This window comes from Heliconius melpomene, chromosome 20, assembly GCF_056956725.1.
Source record: "Heliconius melpomene rosina isolate 202511_hmr_F chromosome 20, ASM5695672v1, whole genome shotgun sequence".
NCBI lineage: Eukaryota > Metazoa > Arthropoda > Insecta > Lepidoptera > Nymphalidae > Heliconius > Heliconius melpomene.
Genome location: NC_140408.1, coordinates 10,900,579 through 10,921,954, shown reverse-complemented (window position 1 = coordinate 10,921,954; position 21,376 = coordinate 10,900,579). Strand labels below are relative to the sequence as shown.

At 31.8% G+C, this 21,376-nt stretch overlaps 4 protein-coding genes across 8 annotated transcripts; 2 read left to right on the top strand and 2 right to left on the bottom strand.

Annotated features, from left to right (window-relative positions):
- The first annotated feature begins 368 nt into the window (after positions 1-368).
- Positions 369-11,484, top strand: BTBD9 (BTB (POZ) domain containing 9). Of its 5 annotated transcripts, none has more exons than XM_085205060.1 (15): positions 369-609; positions 1,070-1,162; positions 1,593-1,756; positions 1,860-1,923; positions 2,621-2,777; positions 3,236-3,335; positions 3,498-3,626; positions 3,850-4,009; positions 4,462-4,684; positions 4,867-5,026; positions 5,286-5,413; positions 5,713-5,952; positions 6,507-6,585; positions 6,956-7,151; positions 7,977-11,484. In XM_085205060.1, the coding sequence occupies exons 2-15, from the start codon at positions 1,090-1,092 to the stop codon at positions 8,069-8,071; spliced, it is 1,968 nt and encodes a 655-aa protein (XP_085061186.1). In that variant the 5' UTR covers positions 369-609; positions 1,070-1,089; the 3' UTR covers positions 8,072-11,484. The 5 variants fall into 5 exon arrangements, with proteins under 5 accessions (XP_085061186.1, XP_085061184.1, XP_085061185.1 ...); XM_085205058.1 differs by having other exon boundaries at positions 397-534; XM_085205059.1 differs by having other exon boundaries at positions 407-430.
- Positions 11,485-11,814: 330 nt separating this feature from the next.
- Positions 11,815-13,380, bottom strand: LOC146527969 (GTP-binding protein 10 homolog). Its single transcript, XM_085205064.1, has one exon. It carries the CDS (start codon positions 13,036-13,038, stop codon positions 11,878-11,880), a length of 1,161 nt encoding a protein of 386 aa, XP_085061190.1. The 5' UTR covers positions 13,039-13,380; the 3' UTR covers positions 11,815-11,877.
- A 447-nt stretch (positions 13,381-13,827) lies between these two features.
- Positions 13,828-17,539, top strand: PGAP3 (Per1-like protein PGAP3). The gene is made up of 7 exons (XM_085205065.1): positions 13,828-14,131; positions 14,327-14,481; positions 14,861-15,019; positions 15,619-15,743; positions 16,155-16,288; positions 16,888-17,092; positions 17,426-17,539. The coding sequence occupies exons 1-7, from the start codon at positions 14,002-14,004 to the stop codon at positions 17,484-17,486; spliced, it is 969 nt and encodes a 322-aa protein (XP_085061191.1). The 5' UTR covers positions 13,828-14,001; the 3' UTR covers positions 17,487-17,539.
- LOC146527967 (uncharacterized) lies at positions 17,533-21,025 on the bottom strand. The gene is made up of 3 exons (XM_085204512.1): positions 21,019-21,025; positions 18,458-20,610; positions 17,533-18,117 (listed from the first exon to the last, which is right to left on the bottom strand). Exons 1-3 carry the CDS (start codon positions 21,023-21,025, stop codon positions 17,584-17,586), a joined length of 2,694 nt encoding a protein of 897 aa, XP_085060638.1. The 3' UTR covers positions 17,533-17,583.
- Between the last annotated feature and the right edge of the window lie 351 nt (positions 21,026-21,376).

Genomic DNA, 21,376 nt, shown 5'->3' with positions numbered 1-21,376 from the left:
TATAATATGTTTATGAAAATTAAAATTTATTTATATTTGAAGAATGCAAATTAATTAATGTTAGCTATAGTATAATCCTGATTATTTCAAGAAGACATTTTTTTCAAAATTTATTCTTTATACAAGTATTAAAACAATTTGGAACTACCGTAATTCCAAATTTATATCGCTATATGTCCTAATATTTTTTGTCAATAGACTGTAAAATAATAACTTTGAAAGCACGGTGCGCGATTAAATATCGATGATGTGTTCCTCGAAATATCGATGTTTTAACACCGATATTTTAAATGTTTACATCGATGTTCATGGAAAATCGATGATCATCGGGCATCCTTCTTCCTTCTGTGGGCATCCCTATACTAAAGGCATTTCAATTTTCAATAACAAAACAAATGTCAATTGTCAAATATATTTTGCAATACACGAAGTAAATCTTCTATTATTAATATTAAAAGGATCTTACCGTGTTAAAATTTAATACTTAATAGATTTTTGTGCATTTTTTGTATTACATAAGACGAAATTATTGCGGTTTGTGCTGCTTGCTTGTTTGTATTTTTTTATATATCGATATCAAAAAACTGCTGAAGTGGCTTACAATACCAGGTATATTTATCGACCTACCGACCGACCGACTAGACTATTATAACAGTGTCTAAATCTTAATTTTACATAACAACTAAATACTTCATAACTTTAAAATCAATATTAAACTTTGCTAATTGTCTGGAACATTCCGTCGTCATATCTTATGGACGTGTTATGTAGAGAAACCTTTTAAAATAATTGACTTATTTATTGAAATATAATTTAGTACTTTATAAATAAATCGTAATCCTATATCAAATACAAAAAAGAAATTGAATATATAAAAATGTACATTTTATTTACTAACCAAGTTTGTGCAGTATAAAATATTAATTAAAAGTATATATTAAATATATTATTGTTAGGAGAAATAAAATTTTTAATAAGCTATTAGTATTTATAAACAAAATTTCACATAATAAAAATAAATATAATATAAATATAGTATAAATATAATTATTATATTTATCAATTAAAGGAATATAGGAACCAATGTAGATGAGCAACATGAGCAGCCAACACCAGTATATGAGCGCTTCTAGCTCTAGAGTGGGGGATATTGAACACATCAGTAAGTTATTATCTCAATATTTATTTCTTTATTTTTTAATGTTTACATACCATTATTACATAAATATAATTATATGTATGTATGTATAATATGTTATTTATGGCTCATTATTATTATATTATTTTTGTTCTATCATTTGTTGGATTCTTACAACATTTCCCCTTTCTTTTTTTACTATAAGTCCTATTATTCTTACCCAAAGTTGTTTGTCAGTGATTTTTTGAATCAATAGACTGCTTTCATACATCATAATCAAATGAGTATGTTTTACATTTCTATTATTTCATGTTTTTGTACCTTTTGGGTGCAATAAACAATATTCTATTCATCTTATATTAATTTAAATACATTTTTCTTTCCTAACATATATTTTTTAGTTTATGATTTTATTATGTTTTTCTTTTAATTTGACCTTGGAAATATTTATTAGGTCACTTATCAGAGCACATAGGGTCCTTGTGTCTATCCTCAGAATATTCAGATGTTACTCTGGTTGTGGAGGGACAGAGGATACCAGCTCACAAAGTGATCCTAGCAGCGAGCAGTGACTACTTTAGAGCTTTGTTATATGGTGGCATGAGGGAAACAAATCAGGTAATATTTTTAGTTGGAACTTATTGAAATATTCAAAAGATATTAGAAACAATGATTTTAAAATTTAATTTTTTTTTGTTAGTACTACTAATTTTATTTTTAGGCAGAAGTAGAATTACAGGCACCACTGTTGGCATTTAAAGCACTTTTGCGATATGTTTATTCTGGTAAGTAAAACCATTGTTACATTACAAAAATTTTAAGCTTATATATTGAAATATAAATTTAAATGTGTAAGTTACACATTTAAACATATAATAATAAACAATACCACTTAAAAAAAATTGCATAAAAAATCTACATACATATGTCTTGTATATATGAAATATATATTTCTTTTAGTGTTCCATTCTCATTAAGATACTTTCATTCCCCACTTCTCACATTTTACTGAACATTAATGAAATTTGGGAAAAAATAAAATTAAGTATATTCATAAGTGTTTATAGCAGTTTTTCTTTTAGGTAACAACAGTATAGATTGATCACATGTGATAAATATAATAATAATAATCATCTTAGTAATTACTTTATCCACTTGACACTTTTTTTGAGATATAAATGTAACATTTTTTTATCTTTCATATATCTAATGCATGTAGTAAAAATATATACAGACAATCTCAACTAAGATACTTTTCATTTTTTAATTTCAGACATTGTGTGTACAGCATTGGAAACAAATAAACAAAAAGACATTATTTGATTTCCATGCTCTGGTAAATCAACAAACAGTATTGAGATTTGTAACTGAACACAATCTTTTTATGTGGAAAAAGAAAAGCAGAATGTTTAGACACTGGTCGAAATAAAACCAGTTTTTTTCAATTTTGTTTTTTTATTGATTAAATCTGTTTTCCTATAGGGCACATGGGTCTCTCCATGCTCCGTGAGGACACAGTACTAGACATGTTAGGTCTGGCCCATCAGTTCAACTTCCAGGAGCTTGAAGCAGCCATATCAGATTATCTGCGACAAGTGCTAGTTTTGAGGAATGTTTGCTCGGTTCTCGATGCTGCTAGGTTAATATAGAATATACATATTGTATTGAATTTTTGACTTTACTGCATTACTTTGGAGCCTTTGTGGCTCAACGGCAAAACATCTGGCTGTAAACGTGAGGGTTGTGGGTTTGAGTAGTTACATAGAAGAAAATGGGAGTTACAGTTAACATTTCCTTGCTCAGGTAACCAGACCGGAGTCTAGTCCCTCGTAACAGCCGTGGATAATTGGACGGAAAGTAGGGCAACACTAGGTTTTCTCTATCTTGCTATATACTGGATACAGCTGAATCTAAAAAAGTAAAACCCGAAATATTTTAGTATTTTACATATAAATTACACAAATATTTTTTAATCTAATGTTACAAGGTCTCCAAAATGTAAAAAAATTGAGAAAAATCATGGGTTTCTGCTTAATTTATGTTAAATGTAAAAAATGTGTGTATTTATATTTATTTTCTCTTTCATGTCATATGAAGGCTCTATGGCTTGTACGCTCTAATGGAGTACTGTTACAACTTCATGGACAAAAATGCTATAGAAGTACTGCAACACGATACATTTCTTCAACTATCTGCAGTATGTATATAGTTTTTATTTTTACATATTTTTTTCGATAATCAAAAATATACTATAAAAGTAAAAGCGGAGTAGGTAACAGAGAGTCTTAACACTACTTTCCCTCTGCTATATGCAATAGACAGTGTGAAACTACAAAAAAAATACAAACTTTGTCCACAGGATGCACTACAAGGTCTGTTAGAACGAGATTCGTTCTATGCGCCGGAGGTAGACATCTTCAAGGCAGTGTGCAACTGGTTCAACGCCAACCAACAGTGGGTCAAGTCTAGCAGTGGGATTGCTCAAGGGGTATGTTTTTTGTTGATGTTGTATTTTTTGTTGTTCTTGTTGTATAGGGTATTTAAAAATATAAAAGTTTATTAAACAGCTTAAATTGAATATAATACGATTATTTATGGCAATGAATCTTTTTTTTTTCCTCATTTTGGCAAAGAACACATTAAATTGCATTACATAACTAATTAAAATGAATATGTATGGAAATCAATATTGATAAGCTTTTTGTCTACAGGAGAAGATATTAAAAGGCGTCAGGCTAACACTGATGAGTCTTGAAGAGTTACTGACGGTAGTTCGGCCATTTTCTCTCGTCACCCCGGATATGTTACTTGATGCTATACAAGAGAAAACGCAAACAAAGACTTCTCAACTGCCATATAGAGGATTGTTGTGTAAGTATGATTTTTTTGTGGTTTTAGTAGAATTTACGCAGAAGAATGTTTATATTTAAAAATATGTTTCTTTTCCTAGTTTGAAACATTATACGCTACTAAATCACTACAAATCTGTGGTAGATTATTTAGCGTTCAAAAAAATGGAAGAATTTCTTTTTTATTAAATGACATTAGCGTGAACGGATGTATTATTATTATTTTTCATTCAAAAATGGAACAATTTTTTACTTTTATTCCCTGTCTCCTTTGTTTTAAAAAATCACATTCACTTTTGGTAGATTATTTGGCGTTCAAAAATGGATTAATTTGTTGTGATTTTTGTTTCTAAATGACATTTTTATAAACGTAAACTGGTAGTAGATTATTTATCGTTTCAAAATGTAACATGCACACGACAATGCATTATCCCATTTTGATTTTAAAACAAATTATTTGTCTTTAAATGGCAGTGCCAGAAGAAAACGTGGCAACCCTGAAACGAGGAGCCCGAGTAGTGTGCGGCGATATGCGCTCAGCCCTCTTGGACGGCGACACCGACAACTACGACATGGAGCGCGGCTACACGCGACACACCATCACTGACGCAAGCGACAACCCTGGCATTGTCGTGCGACTCGCCACCACCACTATCATCAACCACTTACGCCTGTTGTTGTGGGATAGGGACAACAGGTAGGTGACACCGACGCCGACACCGACGCCTACATCAACACCGACACCGACACCGACACAGTCACAGACACAACTTTAAGACTGATTTGCCTATATCGGAAAAAGTGAAAACAATTATTAGTATGTGACATATTGAAAATGCAAAACATATTTTTTTGTATATATATACATTTTGCCCCTAGGTCGTACGCCTACTTCATCGAAGTGTCAGTTGACCAAAAAGACTGGGTGCGAGTGATCGACCACAGCAATTATTTCTGCAGGTCCTGGCAAAATCTATACTTTGAACCACGAGTGGTTCAGTACATTAAGATTGTTGGCACCAGTAATACTGTTAATAAGGTTAGTTTTTAATAAAAAATCACAAGTAACAGTTTCGAATTAAAGTTACTATATTTATTTATGAAACGTATAAAAAGCTAAACATAGTGTGATTTGAACTCCTGCCTCTTGGAAGCGCGCGTTTAAATCTCGTTACGTTCAAATTTTTGTTAGTTTTCTTAGTGTGCAGTAAATTTTAAAAAGTTGTGTTTTTTTAGTTTCCAATAAAAAGATTTTTATTGGACAAAAGTTTAATTTTTCTATTTGTCTGAGTGCTTAGGTGTTCCACGCGGTGTCCTTGGAAGCTATGCATACAGCTCGCGTGCCGCCATTATGCGAGGGGTTGGTTCGTCCCACGCACAACGTCGCTACTCTCGACCTTTCTGCCGCTGTTATAGAGGGCATCAGGTGAATAATTTTTGTTAATTGGCGGGGATGTTATAGTCCCTTGAGCCATACCCATATCCTTATCCATATGCAGATCCGAAACGTTATATCCATAACATTTAATCCATTAATTATGTTGATGAATTTTTGATAATTTAGTGCAAAATAAGAGATGTTTTAGTTATTTTTTTTGTTTAAAGACACTTCTTAAACTGCTGCCAAAACAAACAACCTCGACTTCATCACAACGTCTACATACATAATATATAATTTTTCTACTATAGTCCAATAGTAAGTAATATGTCGATCAATCGTTTTAGCCGTTCCCGTAATGCCCTCCTCAACGGTGACACAGAGCACTACGACTGGGAGCAGGGCTACACGTGCCACCAGCTCGGCTCCGGCGCCATCGTGGTGCAACTGGCGCAGCCTTACATGCTATCCTCCCTACGCATGTTGTTATGGGACTGCGATTACAGACACTACTCTTATTATGTGGAGGTCTCGCTCAACTACTGGAACTGGGACACTGTGGCTGACCGGACCAGGGATGCGTGCAGGTGAGTGTGTGTGAGTGAGACGGAGATATATTTGTGTCACTGTCACTACAAGTACTACTGGCATATGGGATCAGGGTTGCGTGTAATCGATTGTGTGAGTGTGACTGAGGTATAACGTATAGCGAGCGAGAGGGATATATAGCGTGTGTAGTGCTTCTGCGAGAGAGAGATACAGGGATAGCAGTGGCACACACTGCGCCTGCAGGCACTACGGATACAGCTTAACTTCTGACAAATAGAACCAATGGAGCTTGTAGATGAATGATGAAGTGTGAGCGAGATAGCAATATAGTACGTAGTATGGACGAGCGAGGCAACGAAGATTGTGCCATTACCACAGCCCTCTGGCGAATAGGACCATGAATGAGTATATATGTGCGAGCGAAATGGAGATATGAATGTGACGATGATTTTGTATTGGCAGTACAAAGACTACTCAAATTTGGCCTGGACCAAGAACACGTGCAGATGAGTGTGTGAGCGAGACGAAGTGTTGCTAGGGGGATAGAGGACAAATCAGCATTTTAATGTTTTATTTTCTTTTTTCTTCACAGATCTTGGCAAGTTATATACTTCCCTCCCCGGCCAGTTTCTATCATTCGCATCGTTGGTACCAATAACTCAGTGAATGAAGTGAGTTTATTTTAAATTATTATAAGGCTATATAATAAAAATAGCATAAAAATATTTTCATTTCCTCACTCTCTGGTAGTAAAAAGTTCAGCGTTAAGTTACGCCACTCAATGTCTTAAAAAATTGGGCGAAAATTCGATGACTGAGTGTGTCAACACTAGAATGCCCTTGATAATTTGTGGTGCTGAAAATTTTTTCTTAGACAAATTAACATTATATTTTTTTCTCATTTTGGTCTATGCTCTTTAGGAATATATGCTTTCCTAATTACATTCGTTTACTAGGTTTTCAACAATAGCTTATCTGCGTTGCGAGAATATAAGAAAATATTGTTATATATAAAAAATATCAAATAACATAATACTTACAGGTATTCCACCTCGTTCACCTCGAGTGCCCCGCCCAAGTGGAGGAAGCTCGTGATGACCCTGCGGCCAAGAAACAACGACCTTCACGCGATCGCGACACGCGTGAACCCCGCGACCCTCGTGACCCGCGGGATGTTCGCGACCCCAGAGACCCAATTGACCCTGAAGCGCGTGATAACCATCTGAACGCTGATGATGGTGAGTGTCCTTGAATTTTTTACATTATTTTATATTAATTAGGCACTTAATTGGAAATTTTATTCTGTGTATTTGTAATTATCGTTACTAGAGGACACGTTGATGGATAAATAGTACGCGTTGCCATTGCAACCTGTGCTCGTACGCTTCACTTTATAAATACAATAGTGTATATTTATATGTATTGTCAAATGCATGGTAGTTTGTGTTACTTGCGATTGCGTTCTACACTTCTCCTACATATAGCAAGGAAGGGAGGAAGGCATAAGCGTGCCCAATTTCATAGTCCTCCGTCCGCGCAATTTTCGTATAGAATAGAAAGAACGTTTAGAATATAATGGTTTTCGACAACTATTGTGATACAGTTGGAAGTGTATTATTTGTAATTTAACATCAATCAAGTGTCATTGTTACCTTATTTCTTTTAAATAAATAAAATACTTTATGGAAAACATAAAAAATAGAACATATATAAGTCATAAACATATTAACAAGAATTTGAACCCGCGCCTCTTAAAAACCGTCCAAGAGACGCATTTTCAAATCCGGCGACCCTAAAATTTTTATATGTTTTTTAAAAAGTGTTTTTCTTTCCTAAGTGTAGAATAACACTTTAAAAATGTAAAAAATATTAAATAAAACATTATACGATACAGTTGTAAAACTCACTAATCTGACACGTAATGTGTTTAAAAAACCTTTCGTATGTAAAATAGAATTCTATTATATTTCATTTTATACTAAATTGATAATAAAGGTAAAATTTATAATAAATTAGGTAACTTTCTTATATATTTGGAAACATCATTATATTTTTTACCACAGATGCAGGCAGCACCCACTCAAATAGCTCAACAGAGAACAATGCGGGACTTCCCCCCGCAGAGACCGCCACAGAGGCAGAGGAGGGCTATGACTGAGGGCTGCATCTCTGCTGCCTTCCGCCTCTCTGCCTCCCCTCCGCCTGCCTCCTGCAAGTATGCCTCCTGTACTGGTACACTTTGCTGAGGAACCTGTGACACCCTCCCTTCGCCTCTCATACGCATGCCAATCGCAAGTGTGCTTCTTATACTGGACACCGTGCTCCCTTGTCACACCTCCGCTTCCTTCTTACAAGTGTTCCTCTCGTGCTACTATAATGTGTTAGGAACCTCTGATCTCTCTTATCAAGTATGCCTCTTGTACTGGTATAATGTGTTATTATACAGGAAATATGAAGGTTTCCCCCGACAGCTTCTTTCTTTCTGCCAGCGTCCTGAAAATGAAAATGCCTCTTCTACACTGTGTTTAGAAACCTCTGACCTTGAAATCGTCAGTAGTATTCGAAATAAAGCTTTTCATTTCCCCCATCCCTTCCTTTTCAATAGGAAAGATTCTTCTAAAGTTTTACTACAATATGTTATTACTGTACTTATATATTAAGATTAGAAATACTTAATTTTACCATAATCAATTATATTAAAAAAAAATAGTACAGACTATGTCATGGATTGTTAAAGTCTCTTAAAATATGTTAATTATAGAATAATATTAATAATCTTAATAATTTTCTTTCTCTCTCATCTTTTCTGATTCTAATGAATCAGAAAAGTAAACAGCAATTGAAAAAATATGTATTGAATCTCACAAAGAGGCAGATAGAAACTAAATATAAAACTAAATAAATTACTTATATTATAAAATCAAAACTTATACATATTATTAAAGGCGACGTAGGTTCGGGTCCGAATTTTAATTAATTATACTAATTATAGCTCACAGATAGCGAAGGTATTTTATTTGGTTCTATTAATACTTGCATATTGAAACATACATTGAATATTTTAGCTGCAATTTTCACTTTCACATTTACTGCACTTGAGTTAAACATTTTTCTTTATACTAAAAGAAAAATAGGTAAATGACACATTAATATAATAAAATAATAATTATTTTATAATTTATGTAAAAATTTCATTTCTAGATGCCTTATAGTTGATCATTTAGCTTATTGTTTAAAAAATAGCATTCTTGAGGAAGTATGTATCCAAATTATTATAGCTATAACCAAATAGCTGTTAACCTAAATAAATATTCCTCTATACGGCCGATATAAGCTTAGTTAAGGTAGAAATTGCATAAAAAGTATTATACTAGCATATATTTATATTAAATGATCCTTCCATATCAAAGTTAACTTCTATTTTTCTATAATATGTAGTTTGCTACCGCACTTAAAGACTTCAATTAGTGGTTAACTTAATTTAAATCAATACAAAATGTGTGTTGTATTGAATGAATAATACTTAAACATTTATTAACGTTTTTGAGTGTTATTGTGTATTTAGTGATATGCTATTGTGGATATACTTTTGTAGATCGGACTTTCGTATAGTATAAGAAAAATGCATATATATATCCATATTACATCTTTCGCTTTAGTGTAGTGTAATAAAAAAAAAGTAACGTAATTCATATCTGGTAACTGATTTGATCTTAATGCTATGATAACAATAAGGCAAGCGTAATCTTAGTTCCATCAATAAAATTTTTTTTTTAATAGTTAAGAAGAACAAGAACAGTGTGGATATAACTATCTCATACATGTTAATTTCTCTTATTTCGAGTCAATCTAGTGACATGTTACTCCATTCTTTTATCCATAGATAATTCCTTTTATTTTTTTCAAAAAAGTGAATAAAAAATGCTTAGAAAATATTATTAATAAAGTTATAACTAACCATTTAAAATAGCTGTTTTCGTAACGTCTTTGAACTGCAATAATTATACATATTAAGAGAAATGATTTTGAATTGGATTAATCTTCTATAATTTGTTATAAAATAATATAATTTCAACACTTTTTACTAATCTATGCCAAATTATATACAAATATACACTGTAAAGGCGACAGGTTGTGAATTCGATACTCACTAGAGGAAATGAAATATTTAATATTTTCATTTCCTTGCTATGGTAACGGAGCAAGGCGCGGCGTTGACCTCCGCCACTCAACACACAATGCCTCCAGAATTCGACGGAAACTGGGAAACGGAAGTGTCCTAATCGGAACGGAGTTTATTAACTAACATTAAGTTCTCAGATTGCCTCAATTGACCCTTCTATGTGTAGGATACAGTGTGAAGTTAAAAAAACATATACATATTATAATCCTTTTAAAATTGTTTCTTTTGCATGTTTGACTTTTTTAATGCATAATTATTTAGTTTTAAGTAATTTAGTATTTTCTAGTCTGTTGTCCATAATGTAATGGCCTGTGGAGCAATTATTGTATTTGTTTTATATATTGTGTTAATGAAAAAAAATATTGTTGCAAAAAAAATATTTTATAAGATTTCAATTCTACGTGTTTTTTTTATTTTAAAAATATGTATTTACTTTTTAAGTTGAAAGGTTGTGATAAGATGTGGGTAGAATTTTGATGTTTATAAGTTATACATTTATTATTTAAGCATATTATTATAATAATGACGAAATAAATGTACTTTTTAAAATTGTATTATAACATTATATGTTGGAATCGTAGCACTTAGAATATTAAAAGTTTAGTTATTTTTATTATGTAAAGTTTTTAAATCTTATAACTCACATTAAATTTTCCTGTACCTTTAGCTCCCAAGTCTATAAAATATATTTATGTGTTATAAATATAAAAATATCCCTATCTTATGTGTCCGTATAGTGATTAAATAAATAGCATTTTTAAAATCAAAATAGTCACAATATGAAAAAGATTTATTTTGCACATAACAAAATGAAATTTAATCTCTGGAAGTCACTATCTAGTGACTGCCTAGGGTATAGCTTCTTTGTGATAAATTCTTTTTAAAGTTTTACAGTTGACTGTGAAAGGATTTGTGGGTTCAATCCTAAACAGAACAAACATAAGTTTTTCCCCTGTTTACATATTATATCTCCCTTAAATATTGTCTTTAATACTAATATTCCAATACATCTAAACTAATGTTCTTCATTCCAAAACTAGGCTGAATCCTCTTAAAAAAAGGAATTTGAAATAATTGTTTTAATATAAGTCATCTTCAATGCCGTTGTGACACAACGGAATGTGATTGTTGTGTGGTTAATTCCCACTCTAGAAAAGAAATATTTTCATTTCCTCGTTCTGGTAAAAAGGGATACAACGTGAAGCTAGGCATAATAAAATCACTTTAAAATTATGTAACTATTTAGTATAAGTGAATAAGATTGGAAGATATTTGCTGTGATATTTCATTTGTATGTATGAATGAATGTAAGGTAGTTCTTATTAGTTGCTGTCTAAGGCAAAAGTAAATAAAGCTTTTATTGTTTTAATATATATAGACTATAGATATGTGTTTGTTTTTTTTACCTTGATATATTTATTTATGAACTACATATTATGATTTTTGTTTTTTAAATTAATACATTTTTCACTTAAATTCATAATCAATAAACAACATTGCAAACTATTGGACATGATTGAGTGCAATTATTGCCATTTGAAATATTTCATGGAATGTTTTAAGGCTCTTGTGAAATTTTTAGTGTTTTTATGTCCTTTAGCTTTGTTGATATTAATTAACTTTAAAAAAGAGCACTTTTTAATTCAACTGTATGGCTTTTATACAGTAAATATTATAAACAAAGTTGATATATATGTATCCAAGGTTAATATAAAAAGTTTACTTTTAATTAAATAAATTTTATTTCTTCTTTATTTCTATTAACTAATTACATTTTTTTCTTAAGTTACTTGAGGACCTGTTTCTCTTATAATAGCTCTGTTCTTTTTAAGAAGTTGACTGGGCTCTATTATATCAGGATTATTTTCTTCTGCAAATTCATCTAGCCTCTTTCTTAAAACTAATTTTAATTCATCTACACTACTACCATTTAATGCTGATATCCCCAAAATGTCTTTAAATTGTATAACTTTTTCTGGTCTTATTTCTTCTGGTATATTTTGGATAACATTATTTATATTTTGAAGTGACTTTTTTACATTTTCAAATATCTCTTCAGTGCCTTTTAAGTCTAATTTGTTAATTGCTAAAATAGCAGGCTTTTCAAGTAACTCAGCATCATAAAGTTCCAATTCTTTATTTAGCAGCATGATAGTTTCCAAACATGACCTCATTGGATATTTTGGACTGAGTCTAAAACCTTCTACATCAGCGATAAAAAGGAGAATTTTTGTTCTTTCTATATGCTTTAAAAAGTTATGACCCAAGCCCACATTCATATGAGCACCTTCTATTAGACCAGGCAAATCTGCAATTGTTATTTGTCTCCTGTCTGCATATTGAATTGTTCCTTTATTTGGCTTAATTGTAGTGAATGGATAATTAGCAATTCTTGGTTTTGCTCTTGATATTGCCTTTAGAAGTGAACTCTTTCCTGCATTAGGAAATCCTACTAAACCTATATCTGCTATGAGTTTTAAATCTAATCTAATATGATGAATCTGACCGAAATGTCCTAGAAAATTGTTTTGTTTGTTGCCACCAGGGCCACCGCGAGCGACTATTAGCATTTGATCCTCTTCGTCAATCGAGCCTAGCACTTTGCCATCTTCTCTGTAAATAGTGACGCCGAGAGGAACTTCAAGTTTTACATCTGCGCCAGGATTGCCAACTATTTTCGTTTTCCGACTATCCTCTCCATGACCCGCCGTTATTGTTTTGGCACGATATCGGTTCATAATAGATCGGAGATCGGATTTTTCTTTGCCAACACAATAAATACAGCCTCCTTGTCCACCCAGCCCTCCATAATTTGGAAGTCCAGTCCCGCCCGTACCTCCTTTTACATGAAGTCTTACAGTATCAATAAATTTACTGCGAAGAAACTTACGAGGAACTTTAATTTTGTTTACGGCTAGCCATGTTCTACTTAGAAACACCATTTTATTATGCTTTCTTAAATACTTTATGTTACGTATATCGACATAGTGATTTAAAATATTACAAAAATTGTTGTTGTTGTTCTTTATTTATAACGTTCCGGGCTTGCCAGATCTGCACTAATCACTTCGCCAATGTTACGTTGAATGGAAAACACACAAAGGAGAATGTACAGTAAAATAGAGACAATATTACACAAAACGATAATGCACGTTAAAAAGAGATCTAGCATAGGACAAAGAAGGACAATTTTGGGTGGTGATATCAAAATAAGTTTTAGGTTATACGGTCATAAAATGTCAGTTCAGGTGTCACATCATATGTCAAATGCAAAATGTAAAAAATTGTACAACTGTATAATACAATACAATAAGTACTTTAGTGAAAACAAAATCATTTATGTTCGTGTGCATAATGAAATTCATTCTGTAGTCTAAACTAAAAAGATATATAATACTCGGATACTCAGATTACTTTGCGCTTTATAATATGTCGTTAAAAGATATCTTTTAAAGAAATTAGAATATTTATTCGTTTTGCTCCGTAAAAATGGTAGGTGAAAGAAAGTCGATTTGTATTTTATGTAAAATTGCTTTTACGGCTTATCAAAACTTCGATACGGTATCATACCCGGTTATTTTGCTTAAAATATAATAGTTTAGTGACATTTCGTGATGGCAACATTTTTAACCCTTTTGATTTATGATTATTCATCGGTTATTCTGTGGTTCTGTCATTCTGTCATCTGTGGTTCTATGTTATTGATTTATTGATTATCGTATCAATACATTTACATTCGAAAAGTGATAACGCACAAGTGAAGATTCATTATGCCGGCAAAATTAACAAATATGTGTTAAACATAGAAATATGTGAAGAAAAACAGATATTTTTTTAAGTTATAAAGCTGCCGGATATTTTGATACCTTAAAAATACATTATATACTTAATCTTAATTTATCAGTATGACTGTAACTTATAAAATAATATTGCTTATATTAGTTGTCTTGCCTTTCGCATTGTGTAGCGATGGTGATAGATCACCTTTCTTTCAAAAATGCTTAGTTAATTGTAGAAAGGCAAATTGTACCATAGGTAGGTTTTTGTTATTAATATTTTCTTTTGGCATTTAATTGTTTTCCTTTGCTGTACGTCATAAATATAGTCTTTTTTACTTTCCAATAGCCTGTTTTACTTTATATTTACAAGAAAATAGCTGATGTTATTTTTTGTAATTTATTGTCATTTATCATTAATAAATTAATATTCATTTATAAAATATTTATTCAGATGGAAAATTCCAACAACATGCAGCAAGATTGCAAGATAAATGGTGTCGTGTACTCTTTTGGTCATGTAAAGAAGAATGCATGTATAGCTGCATGTGGAGGACTGTCAGTGGCTTTGAGGAGAGAAACTATGAATATCCTAAATTTTATGGAAAGGTAAGGATTTTTTCAGAACATGAAAGAAAAAACAGTACTTATAATTAAGTTGAGCTGATTGTAGCATTGTGATTCAATCTGACTGTAAATACCATGGATGTTGGTTCAACTCTCACTAGAGGGAATTAATTTTTCATCTTTGTACTTTGATAACAAAACATATGCGGTGAAGTATTTTGCCACTCCACACACAATGCTTCGAAAATAATGGGAATCAGAGTGCCTTAACACTAGTCTCTATGCCTATTATATATGCAAGATGCAGTGTGAAGCTGAAAAAAGGAAAAATATACTTACTTTTTTTAGATAATATTTTCTTTTAAGATTAAATAACAAACATGTTTAAATTGTAACAAAAAAACATTATACTTATTTACAGTGGCCATTTGTACGACATTTTGGTATACAAGAACCAGCATCTACATTAGCTTCAGTATTAAATCTATTGATGCATATATATATGTACCAGTATGCATTCTTAGATCTACCTTTTAAAAGGAAACCATTGTTAATAGGTTTCTGGCATATATTTGCAATTGTAAGTAAAAAAATATATTATTTAATTTAGACAACAGGCCATCATGGCGCAGCACAGTAAATATAGTGGTTTCATTTTCTCTTAGGGGAATTATTTCCATTTTCTTGTTCAGACGGCAGTAGAGCAGCATTGAGTTCTTTCACGCAGTATGCCCATTAATTGAGGGATATATTATGAAGAATGTATGTTTTAAAACTAGAGGCCGTCGAATTTGAGGCTGTTGTGGTGCAGGTGCACAAGCGTGCGACTGTATACATGACGGTTGTGGGGTTGACTTCAAGTTGAGGGGGGAATGGCTTAAATATTTCATATTTTAATTTCCTTGCTTTAGTAATGTGAATGGGGAATAGAGTGTCTTAACACTAGATACCCTGTGACCACTGAAGCTAAAAAATAATAATATGTTCAATTCCCATTCTGAAGAAATGGATTATTTTAATTTGTTTGATCTATTAAAACATAAAGCAGTGTTAAATTCTAAACTTAAATGGAAAAATTAATTGACAGTTTTGTTTTGGCAATTTATGGCATGTTACATCCTTTCTGCTTATCTTGCTGAAAAGAGAAGGTTAATTTGAATTTATTATTATAATATACAGGTATGCATGAATGCTTGGATTTGGTCTACAATATTCCACATGCGCGACCGCTACTTCACAGAGTTCATGGACTATGCATGTGCTCTATCTGTCACTATTATGTTATTCTTGTCAGCTATTGTAAGGTACTACTTTTATTTTTCTTCCATTCATTTTCCAAAAAAAATGATTACTGTTTAGTTAGACCTTTATTCATAGACCCCAATGCCATGCTTTATCTTGTTACCAAAGCAAGAAATTAAAATAATTTATCCCCCTCAGTTTGAATGGAACCCATAATTATTATGTTTACAGTCAAATGCTATAGCTGTGCCGCTAAGTTCACTTAGTTAAGTTTATATACACTATTTTAAGAATTTTGAAATTAAAGTGTTATCATATTTTGTTGAAAAACTTATATTTTTGTAAGCCTTTTTCATTTTCTTAATTTGTAGAAAATTAAATGCAACATTCTGATTGATGGCTAAATCTTTATTTCATGCTTGTTACAATGTCTTTTCTATTTTCTTATAAGATAAATGTAAAATTTGTTTCAGATTAATGTATAAAAGGAGAATATTCATATTTATCATGTTGCCCATTATTTTAACCTTCTATGGAAACTACCTGGTCTATTTGTATAAGGGGAAGATAGATTATGAATATAACATGCATATCAATATTTATTTTGGTATATATTTATTATTTCTATGATAAACCTTTCTACAATATATATTAAATTTTTCTCTACCAAAATTTTAAGTAACTGTTAAAACAATGTGAATAAGTAAATATAACTATTACTAAGGACAGTAGTCCTAGAATATTAAAAGGATAAAATTATAGAATTAAAATAAATCGAATTTCATGTAAGGTAACACTATGGTAAAAAAATAATATATTGATAAGAGAAACAGTTGAGTTTGTTGTTGATTCTAATCAGAACTGACTTTTGAGCTGTTGGTAGAGACATGTTCAATCCATGATTCAGTAGTGCTCATAAAAATTTATTTGAATGAAGAAGAATTTGGAATTAAAATCAAATCTGTATTTAGTATAAAACTTTATTTATTTCATTTCAATAGATGTCATTTAATTGTTTTTAATATTCTGAATGTAAAGTAAAGTGAATTGACACAGATTTAGATAATGTGTAAAAAAATTTCTACATAAACGAAAATTTATATAAAAATATAACTATAATGTACTGTGCCTAATAGAATCTCTTCAAATTGCACATAATTTTTAGTTTGAATAATAACATAACTAAATATTTTAATATAATTCTAGGTCTCGCGTCATTTATAATCTGGTCGCTATGGACACTATTCCAATTATCAAAAAAGAAGGAACATCCGAAGAGAATGTTATCTTTCCTAATTGCCTCCATGTTTGCGTTATCTATGGAAGTATATGACTTCCCACCGGTGTGGGGAGTGGACTCTCACGCTGCCTGGCATTTTTGTACTGTGCTACTGCCAATATTGTTGTATCAGTAAGTTTTATTATGTCTTTTTCGATTTTTAGTTGTGCACTTTATGTTTAATAGTCCAATTTGTTTGTCAATAGTCCAAAACTTGTGACATGAGAATATTTTATTGATGAATTAGAAAATTTATATACTTAATTGTTATTGTAGTGGAATTGATGTAGATAGCATGAAAGTAGCAGCGTTTATATCATATTTAGAAGTTTATATTATCTATATTTGAACCCACAATTGATTTTAGGGAGATATATTATGTCCAATGCGCGTTATAATAGCGTCTTTACTCTTTTTACATTTTGTTAATCAAAACAAAAAATCCTAAAACATATTTTATTACAGATTTGTAGCTGACGATATTGAAGATATACTCAGGGAAGAAGACGACGAGAAGAGGGACTAAGTTTACTATGCCATATCAATACTAATATTTAATGAAATAAATAATGTCAGAAATTTTCATACTTTTATTTGACAACACAACTCATATACTCATACTACTAATTTTCAAGTATAAAATTTTTCCACTGTTTCCCACATTTTAAACCAAGTTTGTGGTTCTTGAGCCATTTTAATTTATCTTTTCGTTTAACATTAGTTTTTGGACTTTTTTCATATGACGGTGGTCGCGGGTTCATATAATTTGGTGTTTCAACCGTTACATTCCTAGCTTCGTAATTAGTCCAAAATGGAGTGTTTTTGAAGTTTCTTGCATATTGATTATCATTAGAAAAGTGGGGTTGATTATGAAATGTGAGGTTTTCGTTCCACTGTCGCCTATATTCTTGTTCTAAATAAGGCTTTTTTCGCCTAACTTCAGGTAAATTATTGTCTTTCGCGTATTTTCTAGGATTTTTTCGTAATTTTGGCGGTGGCGCGATTGTAGATTGTTTACTGGAAATAGTTTCGTAGTCATCAGAGTCGCTTTCTACGTCTTCGTTGTCAAATCTTTTTTGACTCTCGTGCTTTTTAGTTCGAAACAGTTTAACAGATTTGAGCATTCGTTGTAAAAGACTTTTCTTTTCAATTTTGTCCTGCAAGTGAAATAAAAGCTTATAAATTGTATTTTTTTTAATACCATTTCTTAGTTAATGGTGTTTTGTGCGTGCCTTTTTTAATCGGGTTGTAATTAATTTAGATATTTGACAAATAGGTACAGTAGAAAGTCGATTATCCGTCCCTCATTTATACGGATTCGCGATTATCCGGACTATCCACCGCGATTATTATTTTATACAACCTACTACAATGAAACCTAAGAAAATTTATATGTAGGTACGTAAGTAAATGCGTACGTTATTTACTTACTAAATCAGTTGATGACCCTTTTTACCTTCTGTAATGTTATAATTTATGATCATTAATATATGTTACCTCTTCACGTCGGTTCGTCACCACAGTATTGACGCTATCTGTCTCATCACTAGATTCTTCATTTTCAACATCTTCAACAATAGTTCTGCCATGTTCTTGTCTATTATGAACAAAATTTCGAGCGCCTTCAAAATTTTTCGTGCGACCAAAACTTTTATTATTTATATGATACAAAGTTTCCGTTCTTCTACTTCTGTCAGATTGAGTGGCAGCTGTGTGTGTTGTCAAAGAGTATTTCGAATACGAGTCGAGTGACGTCAGTAGGGCTTCCACCTCAATGTCCCGTTTATTTGCATTTATCCCCGCGCTTCTCCTACTGTTTACCTTCCAAGGTGTATTTGTAGAACCATCAGTTGATTTAACATCACCACATTCGCTCATTGAGTTGTCTTTCGTTGTAAGATCAAGATTTAAAGCCATGGAATTATAAATTTCTTTTATTAACTTTTCCGTTTCATTGGTAGCTGGTGCTTGTTTATCTTTGCCAGTATTGGTGGCTGTGTTAGTTTGTTTGTATACATTATTTTTACAATAGCACATGCACATATGTTTTTTGGGTGAAGAGTGAATGAAAACAGGGAAATTTTCTACTTTCATCGGTTGATACGGTGGTAAGCTGGTAACGCAATACGGAACTTGTCGCGAATATGAGGCTACATAAGGATTTCCATTGTACGAGTTGTTGTATGTGAAACTATTGAGTAACGTTGACGCGCCTTGTATGTTATTCAGAGATTTTTGGACTATCGCGTCTTTTTTAATACTTTCATCTACAGAATTACTGAGCTTGCCACTTGTTTTGATTTCTGTTAGCACGTTTTGTAGCAAAGTCTTTATTTGGTCTAATGTGGATTCAGTTTTTGTATCATCAACTGTATTCAATTCTGATGCTGCACGTTGAGCGTCTCGCTGTTCTATTTCATTAGTTGAAGTTACTTCATTCTTTAATACAATTACTTTGACGGGCTCAGACTTTCGTAAATAGTTTTTAGGTCGACGATGTTTTTTGTAAATATCACTACATTCGACAAAGCCCCTTTTAGAAGGGAAATCCAAAATTGTGTGTACATTTAATTGTTTAGTTTTACACTTCTTGTTGATAACTTTTGTTTGCAGTTTCGCTTGATTTTTTTGCGCATTTCGTGGTATTGGTCGAGATTTGGGTATAAACTTAGTTTGGTAATTGACTATAAGAGGATGATGGCGTTGCTTAGTCCGCAAAAGTTCTGGCCAACATTTAATATCTATGTCAATTTTAGTTTCCTTTTTACTAAGATTTTTAAAAGAATTTTCTTTTACAGGTATGAGATCATAGTCATTAGCGTTACGAAGCAAGTCATTACTTTCTACAGCTTCACCTGCTTCTGGTATATAATCGTTATAGTTCCGTTTTGTAGTCATATATCTGTCAATATTTTGGAATGCCCCATAGCAACCAGAGCACACATCAGAATTACAATTAAAACAATGTTTAAAACCTTCATTTATGTCTCTACAGACAGGTGAAGTAAAGTGACTAGTATCAGAGAACTCTTCAACCATTACGTTAGGGTCATATTGCTTTTTTACAATATTGTCTAAATGCGAACGACACAATGCTTCAACACTATCAATTTTTCTTCGATTTTGATTGATATTAAAACCATTGTTTGGAGTTTGAGCATAGTATACGAGGTGAGTTTTAAAATTCCCCTTTCCTTTATTCTTTTTCTTTATTCGCGTTCTGAAAATGTTCTTGTAGCGTTCCATGGCCAAATTAGCTTTTTGGCCTACATTATTAGAAGTTGCACATGAGTCTAATTTAGAAGTTTCACATAATGTTGGAGGGACAAAAGATACGGTGGACTTCTTTTCTCTTGAACAGTTGTCACAATGAATGGCCACGTGGTGCACATTTATATCATCGTGAGAGTTCCTACAGTATGATAGATTACTGGACTCTTTGGCAAAAGCTGAATTATAAAATGCTGTGTTCACTAAAGTGCTGCGACTATTGTTGACATTTTTGTCGGTTTTAGAATTCTTTCCTTTGCAAATTTGTCCCTGGGCTTCACACAACTGCTTTTCTAAGTTTATTATTTTCTGTTGAAGATCTGTTACATCAATGGGTATGCATGAGATTATTTTCACCTCTGTTTGAGACGCCGTATTGCCTGTGAAATTGTTTAATAACTTTATTGAGACTCAATAAATAATATTTTCGTATTCTTAACCGAATTCGACTTCTTAATTCAGTTGGTACGTTTTTTCAAGTGAAAATTTTTACCTAAATTAAAAGCAACTCTTCTTAAAAAATTTTCAACGCCTTTAAACCTTTGCCTACAAGGCCTTTGACAACACTCGCTCATTTTGGAAATGCTGATTTTGTTTCTGTTGAAATAAAGTAATTATTTGTTTATGTTAAAATAAAATTTTTGAAAAATCAATTTAATCACAAAAAATATGTTACATAAGAGACAGTATGTTTTTACTATAACTAATAATTTGATTGTAATTAGTATTCTAAATCAAATAAGAACCATAATTTGATATGTCAATTTGAGTTTTTCAATAAAATTTACTTGACATACCTATCCACGTATCTTTTTAACTAATTTCATATAAAAAGTTTCGTATGATTGAGAAAAATGATATGGACCTTCTTTTGGAAGTTTTTTTTCTCCACTACGGTGTTCATTTCAGGATTTTTGTCGCTACGCCCAACACTTAAAATTCACCTCGACAAGAATCGAACCTAATACGGGGGATAAAGACACCGATGATGACATACGATTAAGAAATGAATAAGACCGTGAGTATTATTTATAGGGTAAATACATTTTTGGTCATAGTTCATAGACTTAAAAAAAACTCAACACCACCACTCATCACGCAAAACCTCCAGAACCCGGCGGAAAGTGGGGAACGGAGTTTCATAGC

Coding starts and splice junctions, on each gene's coding strand:
- BTBD9 (XM_085205060.1), top strand. CDS start 1,090: ATGAGCAACATGAGCAGCCAACACCAGTATATGAGCGCTTCTAGCTCT. Junction 1,757..1,859: donor GCATGAGGGAAACAAATCAG/GTAATATTTTTA, acceptor TTTTATTTTTAG/GCAGAAGTAGAATTACAGGC. Junction 1,924..2,620: donor TTTGCGATATGTTTATTCTG/GTAAGTAAAACC, acceptor GTTTTCCTATAG/GGCACATGGGTCTCTCCATG.
- LOC146527969 (XM_085205064.1), bottom strand. CDS start 13,038: ATGGTGTTTCTAAGTAGAACATGGCTAGCCGTAAACAAAATTAAAGTT.
- PGAP3 (XM_085205065.1), top strand. CDS start 14,002: ATGACTGTAACTTATAAAATAATATTGCTTATATTAGTTGTCTTGCCT. Junction 14,132..14,326: donor AAAGGCAAATTGTACCATAG/GTAGGTTTTTGT, acceptor ATATTTATTCAG/ATGGAAAATTCCAACAACAT. Junction 15,744..16,154: donor TTCTTGTCAGCTATTGTAAG/GTACTACTTTTA, acceptor AATTTGTTTCAG/ATTAATGTATAAAAGGAGAA.
- LOC146527967 (XM_085204512.1), bottom strand. Junction 18,118..18,457: donor TGACGAACCGACGTGAAGAG/GTAACATATATT, acceptor TTTCACTTGCAG/GACAAAATTGAAAAGAAAAG.